The 26,487-nt window shown below is 38.8% G+C and overlaps 1 protein-coding gene across 2 annotated transcripts in view; it reads left to right on the top strand.

The window, feature by feature from the left end:
* CDH11 (cadherin 11) overlaps positions 1-26,487 on the top strand; it is a 151,415-nt gene that overhangs the window by 104,232 nt on the left and 20,696 nt on the right. For both annotated transcript variants that reach the window (XM_059903551.1, XM_059903552.1), the window contains 4 exons: positions 1,251-1,370; positions 3,355-3,522; positions 7,155-7,342; positions 13,663-13,916. In XM_059903551.1, coding sequence (XP_059759534.1) covers positions 1,251-1,370; positions 3,355-3,522; positions 7,155-7,342; positions 13,663-13,916 — 730 coding nt within the window. The remainder of the gene's footprint in view (positions 1-1,250; positions 1,371-3,354; positions 3,523-7,154; positions 7,343-13,662; positions 13,917-26,487) is intronic.

Genomic DNA, 26,487 nt, shown 5'->3' with positions numbered 1-26,487 from the left:
TCCCTAGCTCTACCATGAAGGTAGAGAATAGAGCTTATTAACTCCCTTATAAATCTCCACTACTTAGAATAGTGCCTAGTTATGTGGGAAGAGCTCAGAAAAAAGTTGTTTGTACGAAATAATGAATTACAGAAAAAAAAAGTGAGATTTATTTTTATGCCATGTGAAAATCACTGACAGCCTTGTAAATTAAAGGGTTGTCAGAGGCTGTGTAAATGTGCTCCCTTGCCTTTCACATAGAACCTGGCCCCTCTGCTGAAACTGTCTCGGAAAGAACTTGGGTTTGGTTGTTTGCTGGGTAGACTCCTGACTCTGGTAATAACCCACTCTGAAAAATAGGTTGCAAAACTTCCTACCTGTCATACTAAGTACCTCACAAGCACAGTGAATGTAAAAACACCCAGCAGAGGGGCAGAATACATGGAACATGCCCCAAACAATGCCTGGCACAGAGGAATTCTATAATAACCAGCTCTCTCCCTTGAGCATCTCCCCTGCCCCATTCTGAAGCCCAGCATTTCATGCCCTCAGATACTTGTGACCATCAAGGAACAGAGGTTTTTTTTCTAGGAAAAACAGAATCCTATCTTCCTTCAATTCCCTGGTTTCCTTCCATTGTGACCCACAAATGCTTGCCTTAGGTCTCACCAGATGTCTACTGGTGGTTTGTGTTATATGACTACCAGACCTGTTAGAGGTGGGAAGATGCAATTTTCATGCCAGTAGGGAACAACATTCTGTACAATATTTATAGCCATCAATTAATTAAAATGTAGTATTAGCAGCCATTTTATTACATGCAAAGCAACAATAAAACGATGTATTTATTGCTCTGCTACAGATGGAAGACTGCACTCTGTCCTTTCATGAAAAGCAATTCATCATTAATTATCCTTTATTATACTCTTTGGGAAGATTTTTATTTAATTATTTGATATACTGAACATTCCAGTTGCATGGGTCTTAGAATGTTTTTGCAATAATGTTCATATTATTATTTTAACTACTAAGTATAACAGGATGCACTATGAATATAGAAAGTTCATTTTTAAGCTATGGGAATTAAACCAAAAGGAAAGGAGAGAGGGAGGGAGGGAGGTTATTTTTGCATCTCAATCCCGGAAAATGAAAGCATGTTGAATAATTTTGGGGCTCTCCTCAGTTTTTAATCTTAAGATAAAACTTTGCAAACTAGAATATAATTTGAAAAGCTGAGGGACTGTTGCTAATGACTGTATTTCACTTTTAAGGAACGTCAGTAATCCAGGTGACAGCTTCAGACGCAGATGACCCCACCTATGGAAACAGTGCCAAGTTAGTGTACAGTATCCTGGAAGGACAGCCCTACTTTTCAGTAGAAGCACAGACAGGTACCGTGGAATGGCATTGCGATTTGCGACACATTGTGAATAAGGAGTCCAGGCCTGCTCACTAAAACTTATTTGAGCCTTAGTTTTCTAAAATATAAAAAGGGCCACCTAACAAGACTATTGTGAGGATCAGACACTGTGCATGTGCCTGGCCTAAGGGGAGCATCCAGTGAACTGTACTTGAATAAGGAGTCCAGGCCTGCTCACTAAAACCTATTTGAGTCTTAGGTTTCTAAAATATAAAAAGGGCCACCTAACAAGACTATTGTGAGGATTAGATACTGTCTGTATTGCACCATGTCACAGTAATAAATATAGTCTTAGATGCAACTTTTCTCTTAAAACCATATCTTAAAATTCAACTTAAACTTAAGAATTTATCTTAAAATATGTTTTATCATAAAATTCAACTGTGGATCCAAATTAAGAGACCACAGGACTTGAAGACTGGTATGAAAACTGGCAGCTTTCAAAGCCAGGGCTGGGGATGGTGGGGCTGGGAACTGATGCTCACGTGTGTCTGGGAGGAGGCATATCCCCAGCCTCCTCCACTGTGCTTAGATTCCCAGCGGGCGTTAGCATCCAAGAAGGAGGCTCTGCAAATTCCGTACAGAAAACAAATAGCAAACCGAAAGAGTGAACAAACACAAACAACCAAAACCCATGCCAAAATGTTTCACTCCATTTGTACCAAATTTGATCCTAGGATCCTTTTATCAGAATAAACACTAAAGTCCTGTGAAACTGCTAGTCCACGATATTACGCCCCAAACTCATTTCTTTTTTCCACAACATACCCCCATGTGTTTGAAAGATGTTTACAAACAATCCGCTTTTATTATTATACTTAAAATTTATCAAATATATATGTTTATATGTATATACATAGCCTGCCAATCAGATACTTTGCCCACTTATTGAATATAATTTCCACTTACCTATGTAATCATTTATTTGTAGCCTCTTTGCTTCAGATCACAATTTATGGGGCTACTTGCTATCATTTCATCAAAGGCATTTACCAGTTAATTTTGCCAATTAATTTTCAGATTAACCAAGGATAAATGTGGGATTTTATATGCATTTTTGAGATGTTAAAATTGCTGGAAGGACTCCAGTTGCAACTTTCGTGTCTCAGGGACTCATAGTTAAGAACCACCAATTTGAACCTACCAAATTATTTAACAGACAAGAAAAACGAGGCTCAGTGAGTTCAAGGATGTTGCTGAGAAACATACAAACGTCAGGGTCAGAAAAGGATAAGGGCTTAAAGCTTCCACAGCACTCTCTTATATTTCCAATATAAATGTTACCGTATCTAGAGACAGAGAAAGCTTGAATATGTTCCCAAAAGATTTAAGTGAGCATGGTTTCCACACCAATAATGTGCTAATATCCAGAGATGATGTAGAATTCAATTATTAACGTATCATTGTTTCCAGTGATAGCAGATAGTAGACAGTAAGTGTTTGTATAAGCATTGTATATACTTTTAACCCATTTGGTATACACTTAAAAAAAATTAATATTAACATTTTAATATATCACCTTCTACTTTAACTTAATATGGACCATAGAAATGTTTCTAAGAATTGCATGCAGGCATAGATAGTCAAAAGATTCTGCTGGCAGTCCAAAAGCACGGGTTTATGTTACTGATGTTCATGCAGTGTGTCCTCAAATATATCAGTCTTTAGGATCTTTAAGTGTCACACCTGAGAAGGATGAGGTATTACTTGCATTTACAGTACAACATATAAAACATAAACTTTTAATGCTATATTAATAATTATGACAATTTGCTAGAAAATATATCTATATGATGCTCCAGGTATGGCTACTTGTGATGATAATTACCATGTTGGAGTGACTCTTCTGTGAGGGCAGGTGCTGTTCTATTCATCTTTGCTTCCCCTGTGCCTAGACCTTCTTTGTTATAATGTTGCCAATGAATATCTGTGATGTTCCCTGCTCACCTGTCCAGGTATCATCAGAACAGCCCTTCCCAACATGGACAGGGAAGCTAAGGAGGAGTACCACGTGGTGATCCAGGCCAAGGACATGGGTGGACACATGGGCGGACTCTCAGGGACAACCAAAGTGACGATCACACTGACTGATGTCAACGACAACCCACCAAAGTTTCCACAGAGTAAGTAGGTGGGCTTGGCTTTCACTTTCCAGTGGTGCCACAGCCAACTCTTCTCTGACCCATTCCTGCTGTACTCAACTTTCCAGAAGAAATCTAGAAAAATGGAGGCTCTTTATATCATTCTTGCAAAAAACAAGACAACAAAAAACTTAAGTGGAGGAGAGGTAGTGGGAGAAAGTGGAGACATAAAATGTTCTGCAGCCCTGGGAACAGAAAATCCATTTTGCTAGCTGCTCATGGTGTGATGTAGCAATTAATTAACCTTCCTCTGTCTCAGTGTTCTCATTTCTAACCTGGATATGTAATAGTACCTGAATCAGTTATCTATTGCTACCTAACAAACTGCCCCAAATCTTGTGGTTTAAAACAATTATAATCGTTTATTTTTGTCATGAGTCTGCAATTTGGGCAAAACCTGAAGGAGGCAGCTTGTTTCTGTTTCCATAGCATCAACTGGCACAGTTTGGGGCTGGAAGATCTACTTCCAAGACGGCTCAGTCACATGGCTGGCAAGTTAATGTTGGCTGTTGGTTCCCCTTCATATCAGCCTCAAAGGAGTGGCTTGGATAGGTTCTAAAAGTGAGGAGAGCCCCAAGGACACCAAGCAGAAACTGTATTGCCTATTGTGACCTAGCTTCAGAAATCACATAGCATCATTTCTACTGTAGTCATAAGACTGCCCAAATGTAAGTGGAGTTCTTGTCGACGCCACCTTTCAAGGGAAGGACGGTTAAAGTCACGTTGAAAGAAAAGCATGTGGGCTTGGAGATACTGTTTGGACTATTTTTGCAAAATACAATCTTCCACAGGGCTCAATTAACAGGATGTCGTTAGAACTAAATGAGCTAGTGTAAAATCTCACAATGTTATCTGGCATAAGTTGTCAACAAATGTTAGCCATTATTATCAATATTATCTAGGGGATTATGGCCCTTCTACAAAATTGATAGGCTTGCAGCAGGAAACAAAAGAAAAAATGATTTGAAAGGTCATTATTAATAATCATAATTAAAATGACTACCATCCTTTAGTGAATAGTTACTACTATTACAGATCTCTACGAGAGCCTCCATTTTACAGATAAAACTGAGTTCCATGAAGGGTGCAGTAACTTGCCCAAAGGATACGGCAAAGCCAGATTTTGTACACAGATCTGTTATGTGTACGTTATAGTATAGACAGAGGTACAGTGTGATCGTAGTGATGCTGCTGCTGCTAGTTCTCGGGGAGTTCACCATGAAAGTGTCTTCTTCATTGACGAGGAGGGCAGCTGGTAGAGACTGTGAGTTTATTGCCAGAGAGATGGCACTTTGTATAAATGAGAGAACAGGGAAGGCCACCAAGTATGGCCCCAGGAAGGCACCATGCATGGTCACTCAAAGGAATCCAAAGACAACAATCTATGCAAGGGAGACATTGAGATAGAGGATTGCAAGGCAACAGCCAGTTCTCCTAAAGTCACTGCAGAGATGAAGACTGCCCTGCCCGGTCAGCCACAAGGTTCAGCATCCCCAATAAGCTTAAGCCTCACAGAGTGCTCTAAGAAACTGCATCTCCATTATCCACTCTAAAGCTGGCTGGTATGCTGGATGGAAAAGGCCATGCAGGACTATTAGCAGGTAGTGATTAATGCCCCTGCTCACATACAATCATAGAGTAAAGTTACGTCACTATTGTGAAGATACCAGTTTTACAGCTATGAACTTGACGAAGACTTAGAGAAAATCAACTGGGAGTAGGTTTTTCTAAATCTTCATGTAAATTGGTAATTATCTGCAGAGGCTCCCACCTCCCACTTGTCCTTTACCATGGAGGGCATGGTGTGTTTAAGTTAAATATGGATCTGAACTGAAAGTATTCACAGCCAAACAATAGATTGGGTTGGCCAAAAAGTTCATTCAGGTTTTTCTAAAAGATGTTATGGAAAAACCCAAACAAACTTTCTGGCCAACCCAACAGATAAATGTAGACAGAGTATTAGAACTGATAAAATTCACATAAGGGGAAGCTAAAGCTTAAAGAGCTTAAGTAACTTGCCTAAGACCACTTGGCTTGAAAGTGGTAGAGGCCAGGTTTCCAACCCTTGCTTCTCTACGTTGTTTCGCAGAGAATATTTTTGAATTGTGATAATGCAAATAAGATTATCTCAAGGGCTTCCCTGGTGGCGCAGTGGTTGAGAATCTGCCTGCCAATGCAGGGGATACGGGTTCGAGCCCTGGTCTGGGAAGATCCCACATGCCGCGGAGCAACTAGGCCCATGAGCCACAATTACTGAGCCTGCGCGGCTGGAGCCTGTGCTCCGCAACAAGAGAGGCCACGACAGTGAGAGGCCCGCGCACCGCGATGAAGAGTGGCCCCCGCTTGCCACAACTAGAGAAAGCCCTCGCACAGAAACGAAGACCCAACACAAACAAAAAAAATTAAAATAAATAAATAAATTAATTAATTAAAATACTTATTAAAAAAAAAAAAGATTATCTCAAATCTCACTTCTCTACTGAAAACCTTTCAGTGGCTTCCCACCAAGTTTAAAGAAAACCTGAAGTCTTTTCCATCTCCTGCAATGCCCTTTGTGCACAGTTGGGCCCCAGTCTCCCCCTATATACCCTTACCAGAAGGCTGCAATCACACTTGTGGTCTTGCTGTTCTGTATGTATTCACTGTGTTCCCACTTCAGGGTTTTTGCAATTTGCTGCTTGCTTTGTTTATAATTTTTATCCCCAGGTATTCACATGATTTGTCTGGCCCAGTCCTTTCAGGGGACATTCACACACACTCACATGAACAAACACACTCACACACAACATACATTTATACACAGTCACACTTACACTCTTTCATTATCCTCTGTCCCTCACTGCACTTTATTTTTCTCCTTCTTAGCAATGATATCAGCGTATGTATACATTTGGGGTTTTTTCTCTTTAGAATGAGGAAAGAATCTTGACTCTTTCATTTACTACTGAGTCACCAAAGGCTAGGACAGTGCTTGGCATATATTAGGTTCCTGATACATATTAAACAAATCTATATGGAAATGTCACACTATGAGAAGCTTTTCCATATAAGGTATCAGTTAATCAAATGGTGAAGGAGGTAAAGTAAGAAGAAAGTCAGATATACAGCTGGAAGGATCATGACCATGAAGGATACAACTTGCATTTGATTTTAAAATAAATATGGAGCTACGGAAGGCTTTTAAACAGGGAAGGGTGTTCTTTTTCTGGGCACCTGGCAGTGCCATATGTGAGCCTTAGAATTAACTTATGGACCATTCCAAAGACGTAAAAAGAAGTTTTGATTTTTTTGAATGCGTGAAGGTATACATGGCCCTCCATCAGTTCCTGATGGGAAATGTAACTGGGCATTGTTTTCCTTTCTCACATGTGACAGGTGACCCCACCCTACCACCCTGGACCCTGATATTGTTTCATCATCCTTTGCAGAAAACATTTCTTTGACAAGCAAGCCATGTGGGATCTTCCTCCCATCCATTCACTTCTTTCATGTTTTCAATCAATAGAAAGTTCAATGTCAAACCCTTTGAGAAATTTATTGAGATTCAATGAAATCTAAAGTCTTACAGCTGCCAAATAAAAGGGAAAATAAAAATAGATGTCTTCTTCTTCTAGGCGTATACCAGATGTCTGTGTCAGAAGCAGCTGTCCCCGGGGAGGAAGTGGGACGAGTGAAGGCTAAAGACCCAGACATTGGAGAAAATGGCTTAGTCACATACAATATTGTTGATGGAGATGGGATGGAATTGTTTGAAATCACAACGGACTATGAAACACAGGAGGGCGTGGTGAAACTGAAAAAGGTGAGTTAGGGTGAGGAATCAGATATGGCAGTGGTGTGGCCTGCCTTGCCGAGGCACCGTTGCTGGAAACAGGGAGTTGAAGGCTAAAGAAAGGAGAATATGGACGACTGAGGGCTGGACCTGACTTTGCAGTTGAGCTCTGAGCTTTGGGGAGATAACAGAACTGTATTCCAGAGGAAGCTGGCAGAAGGGGCCGATGATGCCTGCCTGAGTTTGATGGTTAGTTTTTGAATGATTTGGGGAGTATAGTCAATAATAATGTAATATCTTGGTCTGGTGACAGATGACAACTAGACTTAACATTTTGAAATATATAGAAATATCAAATCACTATGTTGTGCACCAGGAACTAAGATGGTATTGTAGGTCAATTATACTTCAAAAACAAGCAAACAAATAGACTCATGGAAAAAGAGACCAGATGTGTGGTTGTCAGAAGCGGGGGGGTAGGGGGAGGGGAAGTTGGATGAAGGGGGTCAAAAGGCACAGACTTCCAGCTATAAGATAAATAAGTCCTAGGGATGCAATGTACACTGTGATTCATATAATTAACACTGCTGTATGTTATATATGAAAGTTGTTCAGAGAGTGAATCCTTAGAGATCTCATCAAAAGGAAATTCCTTTTCTTTTTCTTTTGTATCTATATGAGATGATGGCAGTTCACTAAACTTACTGTGGTAATAATTTCCTGATGTATGAAAGTCAAATTTTTATGCTATACACCTTAAACTTAGACAGTGTTGTATGTAAATTTTATCTCAATAAACTGGGAAAAAAAAGGGGGAGTGATAATACCTGCCCTGAGATTGCTAGTTAGTTCTTATATGACTTGGCACAGTTTCCCCATGGAAAGAAAGATAGCTAGATAAATCTAGATTTTGGAGAGACAGCCCTGAGCATACAAGAAGTTCCCTCTTTAGCTCTGCCAAGCTGAGTCTGTTAATATAGGCTCTTTGGAACTTTTCTTATCTCAAACATCCAAGGTCCATTACATTGCTGGACCTTCTATGAAACTTAAACAACTCCTCTGCTTGATTTTCCCTCAAAACTGAACCTGAGAAGCAATAATAATGGGCCTTCCCTCATAGTCAGCTAAATTGTTGCTAAAAATGTGTCCCTGAGATTAATTCACTACAAAAATGAGATTATTGCTTGTTCTTGTTTTGTTTAAAAAAATCTAACATTTACTCAATTCTAAATATTGGCCAAAGCCTGAGCCTCTTATAAGCATTCATTTATCTTACATGATAAAAATCATATAAAGTAGATGTTATTATCCCAGTCAGCAATGATACCTCAGTTTAATTGTGAGGAGACTGGGGCTCAGACAGATTAAATAATTTGACCCTGCTGTAATCACACAGCTAGCAATTTAAAGACATGGAATTCAAACTTAGTGTATTCTAGAACATCTTCCCCCTCTAGACGTTTTGCAAATAGACGGACCAGAAAGGGGTTATAGAAGAGAGCCAGATTTGATTCACTTTCAGGTAAAGAAGCAGTTACAGTATATTCTAAAACGGTTTTACCCCTGATTTACCACTTGAGAAATCAACACTTCTCCATCATCAAAGTATATGGAGTATTAAATCTGAATTGGATGATGGAATTACCTTGGTTTTAATCAAGTATTCATTTTCAACTTGGTTTTGTAACATGAATATTAAGCTCCTTGGTGTGATGGAAAAGATTGGCCTGGAACACTGATAAAAAAAATTAATTTGAAGAATCAATAAAGAGGCTAGTAGCTGGAGAGGAGGCAAGGGTGGGGCCGAGGGAGATGCCTGGGAGGAACCTTTCAGTAAGGAGAGCAAGGAGAGAGGTGTTCTAGGAAGCCGACTTTTCACAACATAAGGAAGCATTGTTGGGTTTGGGGGAAATATGAGGGGACCCAAACAAAGAGAAAGTAGAAGTGACTGTCAATAAAAGAATATGGAAGTCGGGGTGAACTCTGGATACTTGGAAAAGTCAACATTAGTGATGATGAATGGTGTAGCCACAGAAGCCTAATCACCAGTCACAAGGGGCTGGGGTAATCACTTCTTCTGGTTTCTCCTCTGGAAAAGTAGCTGTGTGACTATGTGTAGCATAGAGCTGACAACTGGCTTTGTTAATTAACATTTCTATCCCTCCTGCTTGCCACTGACATATGAGCAGTGACATCAGCGATTCCTGCCTCCCATCCTTTGCTGTTCAAGTAACTGGGTAGTTGGTTATGCTTAGGTTGTCACCTGTTTTCAATGTATTCAGGGTATAAACACACACTGTGTCTCTAAAATCTGAAACATGTAAATCACCCCATGGAACTAACACATCGCACATGAGCTCTCTGCATATGATTAATTTGCACATTTTCCCCCAATTCAATGTGTTTCTTCCGGGCAAAGGAATAATCTTCTATAAAGCACTGATGTTTAGGTTTAAAACAGAGTAAGATGTTCTTTAATTTGTAAAAGAACGTTTGCTTAAGCTTATAACACAATGTTCCAACTGTCCAGCAGGAAAAAAATATTGAGAGGTGAATTTAATAGAGTAAAATGATGGATCCTTATAGAAATCATTATATATATGATTTAATAATATAAAAACATATAGAGAGATCCGTGAAAATATTTTTGTCTTTTAAAAATATTTTTTAATATAGTTTTTTCACTCATTCCTTAATTCATTCAACCTTTTTCTACCAAGAGTTATTGAGTTATTATTATTTGTCAGGCACACCCTTTGTGAGAGGCTGGACATCTAAAACTGAAGAAACAGAGTCCTGGTCACAAGAAGATCACAATTTAACAGGACAGTTAAAAGCGAAAAGACAATTAACATAGAGGGGGTTTTCCCAGCCTTGACACTATTAACATTTCAGGACAGAGAATTCTTTGCTGTAGGGGCAGGGCTGTGCATTGTATGGTGATTAGCAACATTCCTGGCCTCTCCTCACTAGATGTCAGTAAGCACACATCCAGCCCCACCAGTTGTGATACTAAAAATAGCTCTAGACATTGCCTAACATACCTGGGGTGAGGTACAGCAAAATCACTCCCCAGCTGAGAAGCAACTGTGATAAAGTATGATAAGATCTGTGACTATGGGTCATGAATGACTGCTTACAGGGGGCAGTTCTAGAGCTGAGCCTTCATAGATGAATAGGAAATTACCAGATAGATAAGGAGAGGAAGGTCAGAGAAAATGAGCTCACGAAGGACTGGTGTTGAGGGAAATAGGACACAGTTAAGAAACTTGAATAAGTTCAGTCTTGAGGGTTTTGAGATGGATACAGTGGGACCAGTTGAAGAAATCTTGTTGGAATTCAAGGGAGGAATTACAAAGACCTGAAGAAGGCAAAAGAGGTAGAGGTGAAGAATTCAAGAGTTATTTAGGAGCTAGAGTCATTCATTTATTGAATAGCTTAGAAAGCAATAAATATTTCTTGAGTACTCTGTGTCAGACACAGTAGGTGTCAGGATTATAATGGTGCATGAGAGAGAGAAGCTGCCTTCAGGATATTGAGACAATCTCTGTGTGGTTAGCAAAATAAAGATGAGACTTGTAGGTGGCTTGGTAGACTTGGGGAGGAAAATCCAATCGTGCAGCACCTTTGACCGAGTGGGACTCCAATTATCACTGAGAGATCCCGGCACAGTTTCTGAGGTATTTACTTTCAAACAAATAAACTGCTTGTAAAGCAGTGTGAGAGCAGCATTAGAAGGCATTTTAAATATTTTTAAAATAATAATTTTAATAAAGCCACTTTTATGCCTGATTATTTCTTTATATTCTCTGTCCACATGTATATAGATGTGGATGTGTAACATTTAACACAGTTGCAGTCATAGGGTGATCTGATTTGTTAACTTAATGGCACATCATAAACATTTTACATGCTGCTATATAATATACATAATTATTTTTAATGACTACATAACATCCCATCCTATTGATGGACCATTATTTCCTTAATAAAATCTCACAGTTGGATTTGGTGTTTTGTGTGTATGTTTCCCATGATTAAATATAAGCCCTCTATGATATCTAAACATCATGCATTTTTGAATATTGTTTGTTTGGGTTTTCTGTTGAATTAATCCCCCAGGGAGAATTTTTAGAGGTGGGATTAGTAAACTCAGGGGTATTGAGATTTTTATGGCTTAAGTAGTATGCTGCCTCATTTAGCTTTATTTCAACTACTCATAACATGGATATAAAGGTTCACATGGGAAACTACTTTAAATCCCTTTTGGAAGGAGGCAGGGAATAAATTGTAGGCAAATGCTTAAATGTTGTCCATCCATCAACTCTGCTTCCCATTCAGTCGCAATGATTGGTACATGTGATCACTTGGTACGGTCATTACTGGGCACTGGAGAGGCAAAGATCAGCAAAGATCAACAAGACTCAGTAGAGTCCTTTGGGATGCTCCTCACCTAGCTGGGGTGGGGGATGAGGGACTGCAGATGGGCAACTAAGGGGCCACACAAATCTGTCTGGGGGAGATGGGGAGGACCTCACAAGCCTGGGATGAGCACCAGAAGACAGTAAAATCTCACCAAACTAGGAAAGGGCATCCCAGACAAACACTTGCAAAGATCTGGGGAGCTTCGCTTGAGATTCAAAAAGTATCAGTCAAACTGCAGCATGACTATACTGGCTTCAACAACAACAAGGCTTTCCAGTGGAAACAATGCTCTGGGTCCTTAGGTATATGTCTAAACCAAGTTCAAAACTTTCTGTTCTGGGAGAATCAACAGGCTATCTGAGATCAGAAAATTTCTTCTTACCTGGTCTCAGAATATCATATTCATGTTTTAATTTTGTCGAATAATAGCAGAGATTTTTGAGGAATTGCAGCAGTCTCATACCTTCAGCCTATAAATATCATTTCTTTCTGCTGCTCAGTAACCCAGTGAAGGACAAAGATGCTGCTGAGTCCGGAATGTCGGAGCAGCTGGTGACAGATTTTGCTTCAGGAAAAGGGAGTGTTCTCTGACTCTGGGGAGATGGGGGTGGAAAAATGATGGAAAAAGTGTCAAGGGTGTTGAATGCGTTTAACCTTCCTGAAACTGGAATCATCCTCAGTTTAGAGTGCTGGAGAATTAGGTTAGGACTAAGCCCTATGATTATATGCCCATTCAAAATAATACCAGGCAGATGATGACAACATGGCAGGCAGATGCTAGCCTTAAAAGACCCAACACTCCAAACATGTGGGAGTTCAGTATCATCCAGAGTGCTAATTAGAAAGTTCTGTTTCCTAGGCAGGAAAGCTTGTTTCTCTTCTATAATTTTACTTTTCACCCTTTACTGATTGATTCACAGAACCTTGTCTCCTTCAGATTTAGGGAGTGCTTACCATCAATTTCTTAAAAATGACAGCCATTCAAATGCTGCTTCTTAATATTTTTTCCTGTCTGTGTAAAATCTATATTGTTTATAATTGTTTTTCTTTAAATGGACTTTTTTTACATATATGTATTCTTTCAACAGGGAAGTATTCACACTGTACTATATCACTTGCCATAAGTAGGAGGTAACCTAAAAATGAATGCAGTCAAAACAAAACGATGTCATTACATTCTAGCTAGAGAGTTATATCATAGTCTCTTGAAAGGGAGATCAGGAAGCATAACAGGTATGTTAAAAGTTAGCAGTATACTGAGATGTCCTTGACGTGTTTGGGAATGGAAGAATTGGAAAAGGAATAATAGGATCAGTAATTAGGATAATGTCATTCAAAAAACCCACCCACGCAAAATTACCCATAAACCACCTTAAGTCAGTGTATGGGCCACTGCTGGTAAGGGTCCCAGACTTTGAGAAATGCTACATGGTCAGAAACTTTAAAAATGAGACTATCAATATGATTAAGCCAGAAGTGTGTATGTGTGGAGGGGAGCAGTCATCTAACAAGACATGCTTTTTTCTTTGCCTGAAATTCATTGACTATTTTTATCACCAAGATTCTTAGTACTTTTCAGAATGGGCTATAACATTTATTTTTGTAATGTCTTAATTCCTTTCCTTAAATGATTTTAGTGACTGAATTGGGCAGCCTTAGTGTGTTCATAGAATGTGGTTCACTTTCGATGATGTGGTCCTTCTGTGTCTGTCATGCTCCTAGAATTACCCATTAAGCACATTCCAAGTTTCAGCAATTGATTTGTCTGATTTTCTAACCAAATGGCTCAGGTAATTGGATATTGAATAAACACTGATTTTCTCTCTTTGAACAACTATTCATGGTGCCCTATAGAACAATCAGGTTTTTCTTTTCCATTATTCTTTCAAGGAATTGGTTGTCAATCTTCTCTTCTTTCTTGCCAGCCTGTAGATTTTGAAACCAAAAGAGCATACAGCTTGAAGGTAGAGGCAGCCAACGTGCACATCGACCCAAAGTTCATCAGCAACGGGCCTTTCAAAGACACCGTGACGGTCAAGATTGCAGTGGAAGATGCTGATGAGCCCCCCATGTTCTTGGCCCCGAGTTATATCCATGAAGTCCAAGAAAATGCAGCTGCTGGCACTGTGGTGGGGAGAGTGCATGCCAAAGACCCTGATGCTGCCAATAGCCCGATAAGGTACAGAGAGATTTATTTTTAAATCCTGGATGGGGAATTCCGGAGGCAAGAGGTCTTAGGAAATCCCTATAGGAACCAGGTCCTTCAGTCTCAAAAAGGGTCCAAGATATCATTCAATGTAAACAAGATGAAGACTTAGAAGACATGAGTTCTACTCCACCTCTGCACCAACTCTTTGGATAGACTTGTTCAAGCTCCAAAATTTCTGGAGCAGATTTCCCGATGTATACTAGGTGATGTAAACCTTAGCTTTGCCTGTCTCAGAGAACTGTGGTGAAGTATAAATAATGATTGTGAAATAATAACAGTAATTCTAATTTATTGAACACCTTCCTATGCTCCAGTTACTGTACTAGGGGTGTCAGATATATAATCCAATTTATCCCCTCAATGTTATTTTCTAGGAATTATTATCTCTTAAATTAAGAGGAAATTGGGGCTCTGCACGGCAAAGTGACTTAACCAAAGAGACACAGACAGTGAACAGGAGGCTCAGAAGGCAAGCTTTGTCTATCTATCTAACTGCTGAGCACTTTGAAGAGATAACAAAGTGCCCCTCAAATTTAGGATGCTTTTATTATCACAAATATACTTTTGTGACTTAGACAAGAAAGCTAGAAAAGCCATTTAGAACCCTGTCTCCCTCGCTCCCCAACCTGAGCTAATGACCAAGGAGACTGACGATGAAGATGAGAGGGTGATGAGAAAGAGGCTGAGAAGGAGGCTTGAGTCACAGATTCAAGGCATGCCCATATAGGGCAGAAATATAAAGTTGGCTGAAACCTGCCCTGGACTGGGTTCTAGTAGGTGTTTGTTTTTCCATGGCCACTCCCCTAATTCCCTTCTTGCCTAGATTCCTTCCTCTGCCTCCTCATGGTCCCCCTGCCCCCAATCTCCCACCTACCTTTCCGTCATCCTGTAGCCAGACTGAGTGTTTTAAAATGCACATCCAAACATCACATCATACTTCAGTTAAACAGCAACAATGACAAAAAAAAATCATTGATCAAATTGTTTCCCATTGTCCCCTACTCCAAAATAGTCTCAATTCTCTTACTTGGCTTAAGGCTCTTCTTCGAGCTCCTCCCCCCCAATTCCTGCTGTGTCCTGCTGGTCTCTCCTGCTTTTTGTCTTACTCTCCCTTGTCATCAGACTCTCAGTTGCAGCTAGACGGGCTACTTCCTGTCCTCTTCTAATTCCTGACCTTCGCGTGTTCTTCCTTCTGGTTGGAGATCTCACTCTCATCCTTTCCAACTTGCTACATGGTACTCATTTTTCCCATCTCCACCTAGGTGTCACCTCCTCTAGGGATTCTTCCAGGGCACCCTAAGGTGGATCAAATGCAGCTTCCACCTCACAGCTCTCACCATACATCACAATGACAGCTTACACTGTGTTGTCCCTGGCACAGTCAAAGAGGGCCAGGGATGTGTCTGTCTAGGTCAGGGGTTAATAAGCTACAGCCCACAGAACAAATCCAGCCTCCATCTACATTTTGAGGAATCTCTATACAGCTTTCCATAATGGCTGCATCTTGAACAGGTATCTGCACTCTCGTGTTCAATGCAGCATTATTCACAATAGCCAAGATATGAAAACAATCTAAATGTTGGTTGACAGATGAATGGATTAAGAAATAGTGAGATATATATATATATATATATATATATATATATATAGATAGATATAGATATATATATAGATATATATAGATATATAGATATAGATATACACAAACATATATATATATATATGTGTATATTATATATATAAAACAGACTATTATTTAGCCTGAAAAAAGAAAATCCTGCCATTGGTGATAACATATGTGAATTTGGAGGATACTGTGCTAAATGAAATAAGCCAGACTCAGAAAGACAAATATAGCATATCACTCATATGTGGAATCTAAAAAAGTTTGACTTATAGAAACAGAGAGTAGAACACTGGTTGCCAGGGGCTAGGGAGTGGGGAAAATGAGGAGATATTGGTCAGCATGGTAACTATAGTTAATAATAATGTATTGTAGACTTGAAATTTGCAAAGAGAGTAGATCTTAAGTGTTCTCACCACACACACACACACACACACACACACACACACACACAGGAAGTGGTTGCTGTGTGAGGCACTGGCTATGTTAATTAGCTTGATTACGGTAATCATTACACAACGTATACGTATATTAAAACATCACGCAGCTCTACCCACCACCAGAGCCTCCCATCAAGCCTCTTAGATAGCCTCAACCACCAGAGGGCAGACAGCAGAAGCAAGAAAAACTACAATCCTGGAGCCTGTGGACCAAAAACCACAGTTACAGAAAGATAGAGAAGATGAAAAGGCAGAGGGCTATGTACCAGATGAAGGAACAAGATAAAACCCCAGAAAAACAACTAAATGAACTGGAGATAGGCAACCTTCCAGAAAAAGAATTCAGAATAATGATAGTGAAGATGATCCAGGACCTCGGAATAAGAATGGAGGCAAAGATTGAGAAGATGCAAGAAATGATTAACAAAGACCTAGAAGAATTAAAGAACAAACAAACAGAGATGACCAATACAATAACTGAAATGAAAACTACACTAGAAGGAATCAATAGCAGAATAACTGAGGCAGAAGAACGGATAAGTGACCTGGAAGACAGAATGGTGGAATTCACTGCTGCGGAACAGACTAAAGAAAAAAGAATGAAAAGAAATGAAGACAGCCTAAGAGACCTCTGGGACAACATTAAACGCAACAACATTCGCATTATAGGGGTCCCAGAAGGAGAAGAGAGAGAGAAAGGACCAGAGAAAATATTTGAAGAGATTATAGTCGAAAACTTCCCTAACATGGGAAAGGAAATAGCCACCCAAGTCCAGGAAGCGCAGCGAGTCCCATACAGAATAAACCCAAGGAGAAACACGCCGAGACACATAGTAATCAAAGTGGCAAAAATTAAAGACAAAGAAAAATTATTGAAAGCAGCAAGGGAAAAACGACAAATAACATACAAGGGAACTCCCATAAGGTTAACAGCTGATTTCTCAGCAGAAACTCTGCAAGCCAGAAGGGAGTGGCATGATATACTTGAAGTGATGAAAGGGAAGAACCTACAACCAAGATTACTCTACCCAGCAAGGATCTCATTTAGATTTGATGGAGAAATCAAAAGCTTTACAGACAAGCAAAAGCTAAGAGAATTCAGCACCACCAAACCAGCTCTACAACAAATGCTAAAGGAACTTCTCTAAGTGGGAAACACAAGAGAAGAAAAGGACCTACAAAAACAAACCCAAAACAATTAAGAAAATGGTCATAGGAACATACATATCGATAATTACCTTAAACGTGAATGGATTAAATGCCCCAACCAAAAGACATAGACTGGCTGAATGGATACAAAAACAAGACCCATATATATGCTGTCTACAAGAGACCCACTTTAGACCTAGGGACACATACAGACTGAAAGTGAGGGGATGGAAAAAGATATTCCATGCAAATGGAAATCAAAAGAAAGCTGGAGTAGCTATACTCATATCAGATAAAATAGACTTTAAAATAAAGAATGTTACAAGAGACAAGGAAGGACACTACATAATGATCCAGGGATCAATCCAAGAAGAAGATATAACAATTATAAATATATATGCACCCAACATAGGAGCACCTCAATACATAAGGCAACTGCTAACAGCTATAAAAGAGGAAATCGACAGTAACACAGTAATAGTGGGGGACTTTAACACCTCACTTACACCAATGGACAGATCATCCAAAATGAAAATAAATAAGGAAACAGAAGCTTTAAATGACACAATAGACCAGATAGATTTAATTGAAATATATAGGACATTCCATCCAAAAACAGCAGATTACACGTTCTTCTCAAGTGCGCACGGAACATTCTCCAGGATAGATCACATCTTGGGTCACAAATCAAGCCTCAGTAAATTTAAGAAAATTGAAATCATATCAAGCATCTTTTCTGACCACAACGCTATGAGATTAGAAATGAATTACAGGGAAAAAAACGTAAAAAAGACAAACACATGGAGGCTAAACAATACGTTACTAAATAACCAAGAGATCACTGAAGAAATCAAAAAGGAAATAAAAAAATACCTAGAGACAAATGACAATGAAAACACGACGACCCAAAACCTATGGGATGCAGCAAAAGAAGTTCTAAGAGGGAAGTTTATAGCTATACAAGCCTACCTAAAGAAACAAGAAAAATCTCAAGTAAACAATCTAACCTTACACCTAAAGAAACTAGAGAAAGAAGAACAAACAAAACCCAAAGTTAGCAGAAGGAAAGAAATCATAAAGATCAGAGCAGAAATAAACGAAATAGAAACAAAGAAAACAGTAGCAAAGATCAATAAAACTAAACCTGGTTCTTTGAGAAGATAAACAATATTGATAAGCCATTAGCCAGACTCATCAAGAAAAAGAGGGAGAGGACTAAAATCAATAAAATCAGAAATGAAAAAGGAGAAGTTACAACAGACACCACAGAAATACAAAGCATCCTAAGAGACTAGTACAAAAGCAACTTTATGCCAATAAAATGGACAACCTGGAAGAAATGGACAAATTCTTAGAAAGGTATAACCTTCCAAGACTGAACCAGGAAGAAACAGAAAATATGAACAGACCAATCACAAGTAATGAAATTGAAACTGTGATTAAAAATCTTCCAACAAACAAAAGTCCAGGACCAGATGGCTTCACAGGTGAATTCTATCAAACATTTAGAGAAGAGCTAACACCCATCCTTCTCAAACTCTTCCAAAAAATTGCAGAGGAAGGAACACTCCCAAACTCATTCTATGAGGCCACCATCACCCTGATACCAAAACCAGACAAAGACACTACAAAAAAAGAAAATTACAGACCAATATCACTGATGAATATAGATACAAAAATCCTCAACAAAATACTAGCAAACAGAATCCAACAACACATTAAAAGGATCATACACCACGATCAAGTGGGATTTATCCCAGGGATGCAAGGATTCTTCAATATATGCAAATCAATCAATGTGATACACCATATTAACAAATTGAAGAATAAAAACCATATGATCATCTCAATAGATGCAGAAAAAGCTTTTGACAAAATTCAACACCCATTTCTTTTTTTTTTTTTTTTTCCTTTTTTTTTTTTTTTTAATGTCTGAAACATTTATATTAACATATTTCCATACATATTTCCATACAAATACAAATATGATTTTTAGAAATTTCATGTAATGTCTGAAACATTTATATTAACATATTTCCATACATATTTCCATACAAATACAAATATAAGATTTTTAGAAATTTCATGTAATGTCTGAAACATTTATATTAACATGTTTCCATACAAATAACCCAATGAAAGTTTAGTATTAGTTGTTTTGTTTGTTTTTTTATACTGCAGGTTCTTATTAGGCATCAGTTTTATACACATCAGTGTATACATGTCAATCCCAATCGCCCAATTCAGCACACCACCATCCCCACCCCACCGCAGTTTTCCCCCCTTGGTGTCCATATGTCCATTCTCTACATCTGTGTCTCAACTTCTGCCCTGCAAACTGGCTCATCTGTACCATTTTTCTAGGTTCCGCATACATGCATTAATATACGATATTTGTTTTTCTCTTTCTGACTTACTTCACTCTGTATGACAGTCTCTAGATCCATCCACGTCTCAACAAATGACTCAATTTCGTTCCTTTTTATGGCTGAGTAATATTCCATTGTATATATGTACCACTTCTTCTTTATCCATTCGTCTGTTGATGGGCATTTAGGTTGCTTCCATGACCTGGCTATTGTAAATAGTGCTGCAATGAACATTCGGGTGCATGTGTCTTTTTGAATTACGGTTTTCTCTGGGTATATGCCCAGTAGTGGGATTGCTGGGTCATATGGTAATTCTATTTTTAGTTTTTTAAGGAACCTCCATATTGTTCTCCATAGTGGCTGTATCAATTTACATTCCCACCAACAGTGCAAGAGGGTTGCCTTTTCTCCACACCCTCTCCAGCATTTGTTGTTTGTAGATTTTCTGATGATGCCCATTCTAACAGGAGTGAGGTGATACCTCATTGTAGTTTTGATTTGCATTTCTCTAATAATTAGTGATGTTGAGCATCTTTTCATGTGCTTCGTGGCCATCTGTATGTCTTCTTTGGAGAAATGTCTATTTAGGTCTTCTGCCCATTTTTGGATTGGGGTGTTTGTTTCTTTGATATTGAGCTGAATGAGCTGTTTATATATTTTGGAGATTAATCCTTTGTCCGTTGATTCATTTGCAAATATTTTCTCCCATTCTGAGGGTTGTCTTTTCGTCTTGTTTATGGTTTCCTTTGCTGTGCAAAAGCTTTGAAGTTTCATTAGGTCCCACTTGTTTATTTTTGTTTTTATTTCCATTACTCTAGGAGGTGGATCAAAAAAGATCTTGCTGTGATTTATGTCAAAGAGTGTTCTTCCTATGTTTTCCTCTAAGAGTTTTATAGTGTCCACTCTTATATTTAGGTCTCTAATCCATTTTGAGTTTATTTTTGTGTATGGTGTTAGGGAGTATTCTAATTTCATTCTTTTACATGTAGCTGTCCAGTTTTCCCAGCACCACTTATTGAAGAGACTGTCTTTTCTCCATTGTATATCTTTGCCTCCTTTGTCATAGATTAGTTGACCATAGGTGCGTGGGTTAATGTCTGGGCTTTCTATCTTGTTCCATTGATCTATGTTTCTGTTTTTGTGCCAGTACCATATTGTCTTGGTTACTGTAGCTTTGTAGTATAGTCTGAAGTCAGGGAGTCTGATTCCTCCAGCTCCATTTTTTTGCCTCAAGACTGCTTTGCCTATTCGGGGTCTTTTGTGTCTCCATACAAATTTTAAGATGATTTGTTCTAGCTCAGTAAAAAATGCCATTGGTAATTTGATAGGGATTGCATTGAATCTGTAGATTGCTTTGGGTAGTATACTCATTTTCACAATGTTGATTCTTCCAATCCAAGAACATGGTATATCTCTCCATCTGTTGGTATCATCTTTAATTTCTTTCATCAGTGTCTTATAGTTTTCTGCATACAGGTCTTTTGTCTCCCTAGGTAGGTTTATTCCTAGGTATTTTATTCTTTTTGTTGCAATGGTAAATGGGAGTGTTTCCATAATTTCTCTTTCAGATTTTTCATCATTAGTGTATAGGAATGCAAGAGATTTCTGTGCATTAATTTTGTATCCTGCAACTTTACCATATTCATTAATTAGCTCTAGCAGTTTTCTGGTGGCAGTTTTAGGATTCTCTATGTATAGTATCATGTCATCTGCAAACAGTGACAGTTTTACTTCTTCCTTTCCAATTTGTATTCCTTTTATTTCTTTTTCTTCTCTGATTGCCATGGCTAGGACTTCCAGAACTATGTTGAATAATAGTGGTGAGAGTGGACATCCTTGTCTCGTTCCTGATCTTAGAGGAAATGCTTTCAGTTTTTCACCATTGAGAATGATGTTTGCTGTGGGTTTGTCATATATGGCCTTTATTATGTTGAGGTAGGTTCCCTCTATGCCCACTTTCTGGAGAGTTTTTATCAGAAATGGGTGTTGAATTTTGTCAAAAGCTTTTTCTGCATCTATTGAGATGATCATATGGTTTTTATTCTTCAATTTGTTAATATGGTGTATCACATTGATTGATTTGCGTATATTGAAGAATCCTTGCATCCCTGGGATAAATCCCACTTGATCGTGGTGTATGATCCTTTTAATGTGTTGTTGGATTCTGTTTGCTAGTATTTTACAACACCCATTTCTGATAAAAACTCTCCAGAAAGTGGGCATAGAGGGAACCTACCTCAACATAATAAAGGCCATATATGACAAACCCACAGCAAACATCATTCTCAATGGTGAAAAACTGAAAGCATTTCCTCTAAGATCAGGAACGAGACAAGGATGTCCACTCTCACCACTCTTATTCCACATAGTTTTGGAAGTCCTAGCCACGGCATTCAGAGAAGAAAAAGAAATAAAAGGAATATAAATTGGAAAAGAAGAAGTAAAACTGTCACTGTTTGCGGATGACATGATACTATACATAGAGAATCGTAAAACTGCCACCAGAAAACTGCTAGAGCTAATCAATGAATATGGTAAAGTTGCAGGATACAAAATTAATGCACAGAAATCTCTTGCATTCCTATACACTAATGATGAAAAATCTGAAAGAGAAATTAAGGAAACACTCCCATTTACCATTGCAACAAAAAGAATAAAATACCTAGGAATAAACCTACCTAGGGAGACAAAAGACCTGTATGCAGAAAAGTATAAGACACTGATGAAAGAAATTAAAGATGATACCAACAGATGGAGAGATATACCATGTTCTTGGATTGGAAGAATCAACATTGTGAAAATGACTGTACTACCCAAAGCAATCTACAGATTCAATGCAATCCCTATCAAATTACCAATGGCATTTTTTACAGAGCTAGAACAAATCATCTTAAAATTTGTATGGAGACACAAAAGACTCCGAATAGCCAAAGCAGTCTTGAGGGAAAAAAACGGAGCTGGAGGAATCAGACTCCCTGACTTCAGACTATACTACAAAGCTACAGTAATCTAGACAATATGGTACTGGCACAAAAACAGAAACATAGATCAATGGAACAAGATAGAAAGCCCAGAGAGTAACCCACGCACCTATGGTCAACTAATCTATGACAAAGGAGGCAAAGATATACAATGGAGAAAAGACAGTCTCTTCAATAAGTGGTGCTGGGAAAACTGGACAGCTACATGTAAAAGAATGAAATTAGAATGCTCCCTAACACCATACACAAAAATAAACTCAAAATGGATTAGAGACCTAAATATAAGACTGGACACTATTAAACTCTTAGAGGAAAACATAGGAAGAACACTCTTTGACATAAATCACAGCAAGATCTTTTTTGATCCACCTCCTAGAGTAATGGAAATAAAAACAAAAATAAACAAGTGGGACCTAATGAAACTTCAAAGCTTTTGCACAGCAAAGGAAACTATAAACAAGACGAAAAGACAACCCTCAGAATGGGAGAAAATATTTGCAAATGAATCAACGGACAAAGGATTAATCTCCAAAATATATAAACAGCTCATTCAGCTCAATATTAAAGAAACAAACACCCCAATCCAAAAATGGGCAGAAGACCTAAATAGACATTTCTCCAAAGAAGACATACAGACGGCCACGAAGCACATGAAAAGATGCTCAACATCACTAATTATTAGAGAAATGCAAATCAAAACTACAATGAGGTGTCACCTCACTCCTGTTAGAATGGGCATCATCAGAAAATCTACAAACAACAAATGCTGGAGAGGGTGTGGAGAAAAGGGAACCCTCTTGCACTGTTGGTGGGAATGTAAATTGATACAGCCACTATGGAGAACAATATGGAGGTTCCTTAAAAAACTAAAAATAGAATTACCATATGACCCAGCAATCCCACTACTGGGCATATACCCAGAGAAAACCGTAATTCAAAAAGACACATGCACCCGAATGTTCATTGCAGCACTATTTACAATAGCCAGGTCATGGAAGCAACCTAAATGCCCATCAACAGACGAATGGATAAAGAAGAAGTGGTACATATATACAATGGAATATTACTCAGCCATAAAAAGGAACAAAATTGAGTCATTTGTTGAGACGTGGATGGATCTAGAGACTGTCATACAGAGTGAAGTAAGTCAGAAAGAGAAAAACAAATATCATATATTAATGCATGTATGTGGAACCTAGAAAAATGGTACAGATGAGCCAGTTTGCAGGGCAGAAGTTGAGACACAGATGTAGAGAATGGACATATGGACACCAAGGGGGGGAAACTGCAGTGGGGTGGGGATGGTGGTGTGCTGAATTGGGTGATTGGGATTGACATGTATACACTGATGTGTATAAAATTGATGCCTAATAAGAACCTGCAGTATAAAAAAACAAACAAACAAACAAACAAACAAAAAAACATCACGTTTTACACATTAAATACAGACTTTTTAAATTGTCAATCATATTTCAATAAAGCTGGGAAGAAAAGTAAATAGATCTGAGTATGAAAAAAAATTGCCATGGACAATGGAGTTTTTCTATTTATACCAAAGAAAATGCTGACAGAGCAGAAGGAAGTCCCAAATGTAAATGCTGTTCAGTTGCCTTTAAGTCTTTGAACATTGCCCCCTTGGGGAGAAAGGAACGAAATTACCCTTTATTGAGCATCTTCTTGGCCCCAGACAACCCTGCACTAAGTTATTTAAGTTAATCCTCAGACACCCTCGAGGCTGTGATCACTTTAGGATCCAATAGATGGAAATACTGAGGCTCAAAGAGATGATGTGAATTACCCAAAGTCACATGACCAGTCAGTATTGGAGACTGGATTTTAGTCCAGAGCTGCCTTGAGTCCACTATGAGTGGTTTACTCTCACTGGGCAGCCACTAATGGAAAGATTTCCCAGGAAGGTTTGAGTACCGTGCTCTCTGTGCAAGAAGATACATCAGTTAACGACTAAGGAGCTTGGTAACACCTTTAAACTACTCAGAAATGTTCATGGTGTGAATTTTAAATGAGTTAGCTTTGGCCTAGAATATCAAGGTGCATTAGCAGCTTTTTAGAAGAGTGATGATGTAAAAACACATGGAACAGCTGCTCATTTCCTTGGCACCTCGTTATCTCCAAGGATCCACATCTGTGATTGGTTATTTGGGTCATATTTTCAGTGGAAGCTATTCTGTGCATGGAGCCATTTTCCATGTCTATAATTATCCAAAGATGCTCACTATGGCCCTTGAACCAACTCCCCTCACCCACTCAGGTCCTCATTCTTAGAATTGCCAAACAATTCATAGAATAACCTTTAAAGTTTTTTATTCAGTGGGTCTCCTAGCCAGACTACCTACTTTCCTGAGTGCTTATCTTCACCTTTAAGGACATTTGTGTCCTTAAACATACTGGGTAGGAGGGCCTTATAGTGTCAGCCAAACTCTTAGCTGCTTCGAAATTTCTGCAGCTTTCTTCTCAGACTCTAGCATTAGAGACCTTTTCATTTACCATTGCCTTCCTGAAATATTCTTTCCTCTTAGCTTCACTGGCAGTGACCTCTTCATGCCTCAGACATACCCGGTGTCTCCACTAGTCTGAGATCTCAGTCCAGGCACTGGGGGCTCCCTGACACTCAGCCTTTCACTTCAGACTTTCTCTCTCTCTCTGTCCACTTATCTATAGAGTTTCCGTCCATGCTACTGATTGAATTGAGTTAATGCTCTAAATTTTCTGACTCTAGGCTGATCTTTCTCCCTGATTCTAATTCTGTACTTGTTCTGCTGTCTGCTCTGCATTTTTACCCACTTCCTTTGTTCTTCACTGGCTCATTCATTAAAAACATATTTTTGAGCCTATACTTCTTGTGACATACTTAAAAAAAAAAAGACCGACTATACCCCTGACTCTGTGAAACCTCTGATAAAGTTGAATCTTGCTCTCCTGGTGTGGCAGCATAGTCCTAGTGGAAATTCAACCTCTCCTTCCTGGTAAGTTGACTTTGTATTTCCCAATGTCTCCCTCTCTGCGACACTCAGGCTAGAAACTCTCAAGGACTCTCCCAGCCTCCCACAGATCTCCAAATATCAACTGAGTCCTACTGGTTCTGTCTTTATCACATAGGCTTCTATTCCCTCTGTCGCTTCTATACCTCACTCTCTTATCACCTCACTCCTTAAAAACTATCAATACATCACCTCCTTAAGTTTCCTCTGTTCCTTCCTTCACTCTCACTAGCTCAGACCACCTTGCCCACCCTATCTTATTCATCACCCTGATAGTCTGAATCAGTTTATTTGTTCCTATGATCAAAAGCCTTTCATGATTTTTCACTGGCTATAGTATGAAAGTCATACTCTGTAGACTGACATTTGATCTGTCCACAGTGTGTAATAGCAGCGACAACAACAAAAATCAGAGCAGCTATATTTGTTGTTCTGTTTACTATGTGTGAGGCACTAGGTTATGCATCTTCAACATCTATCATTTTATGTAATTCTCACGGATAACCTAAAAGTTAGGTTACTATAAATATTCTAGTTTAAGTGATAAGTAAGCTGAAATTCAAAGAACTTAAGTGGCTTTTCCAGTATCACTCAGCGTATATGTAGCCAAGCAAGAACTTGTACCTAGGACTTTACAAAACCAAAATCCATGCGCTTCACTTCTATAGAATAATACTTGTTAATTATCTTTCTTCCTGTGAGCCTGTCTTGTCATGTCAACTGGATAGTAAACTCCCTAGTGGCAGGGACAAAATATTCTATTATTTTCTCTTTATTTTCACATAGAGCTCTGCTGAGGGTTTAGTCACGGAGCCTCTACTGACATTTATGAGGTGTGTGATAGTTTATCTTCTCTCTCCTCACTGGGGAAGGGGACTCATCATTCCATTCTCATAGGGAGCTGTGAAGTCAGCGATATCATGGATGAGCTTATGTTTTCTATATTGCGAAGTGCTGCTCTGCACTAAATTCCTCTCTT

The sequence above is a fragment of the Balaenoptera ricei genome, chromosome 19 (genome assembly GCF_028023285.1).
Source record: "Balaenoptera ricei isolate mBalRic1 chromosome 19, mBalRic1.hap2, whole genome shotgun sequence".
In the NCBI taxonomy this organism is placed as follows: domain Eukaryota; kingdom Metazoa; phylum Chordata; class Mammalia; order Artiodactyla; family Balaenopteridae; genus Balaenoptera; species Balaenoptera ricei.
The sequence above is the reverse complement of the archived record's forward strand: the minus strand, read 5'-3'. Positions and strand labels throughout refer to the sequence as shown.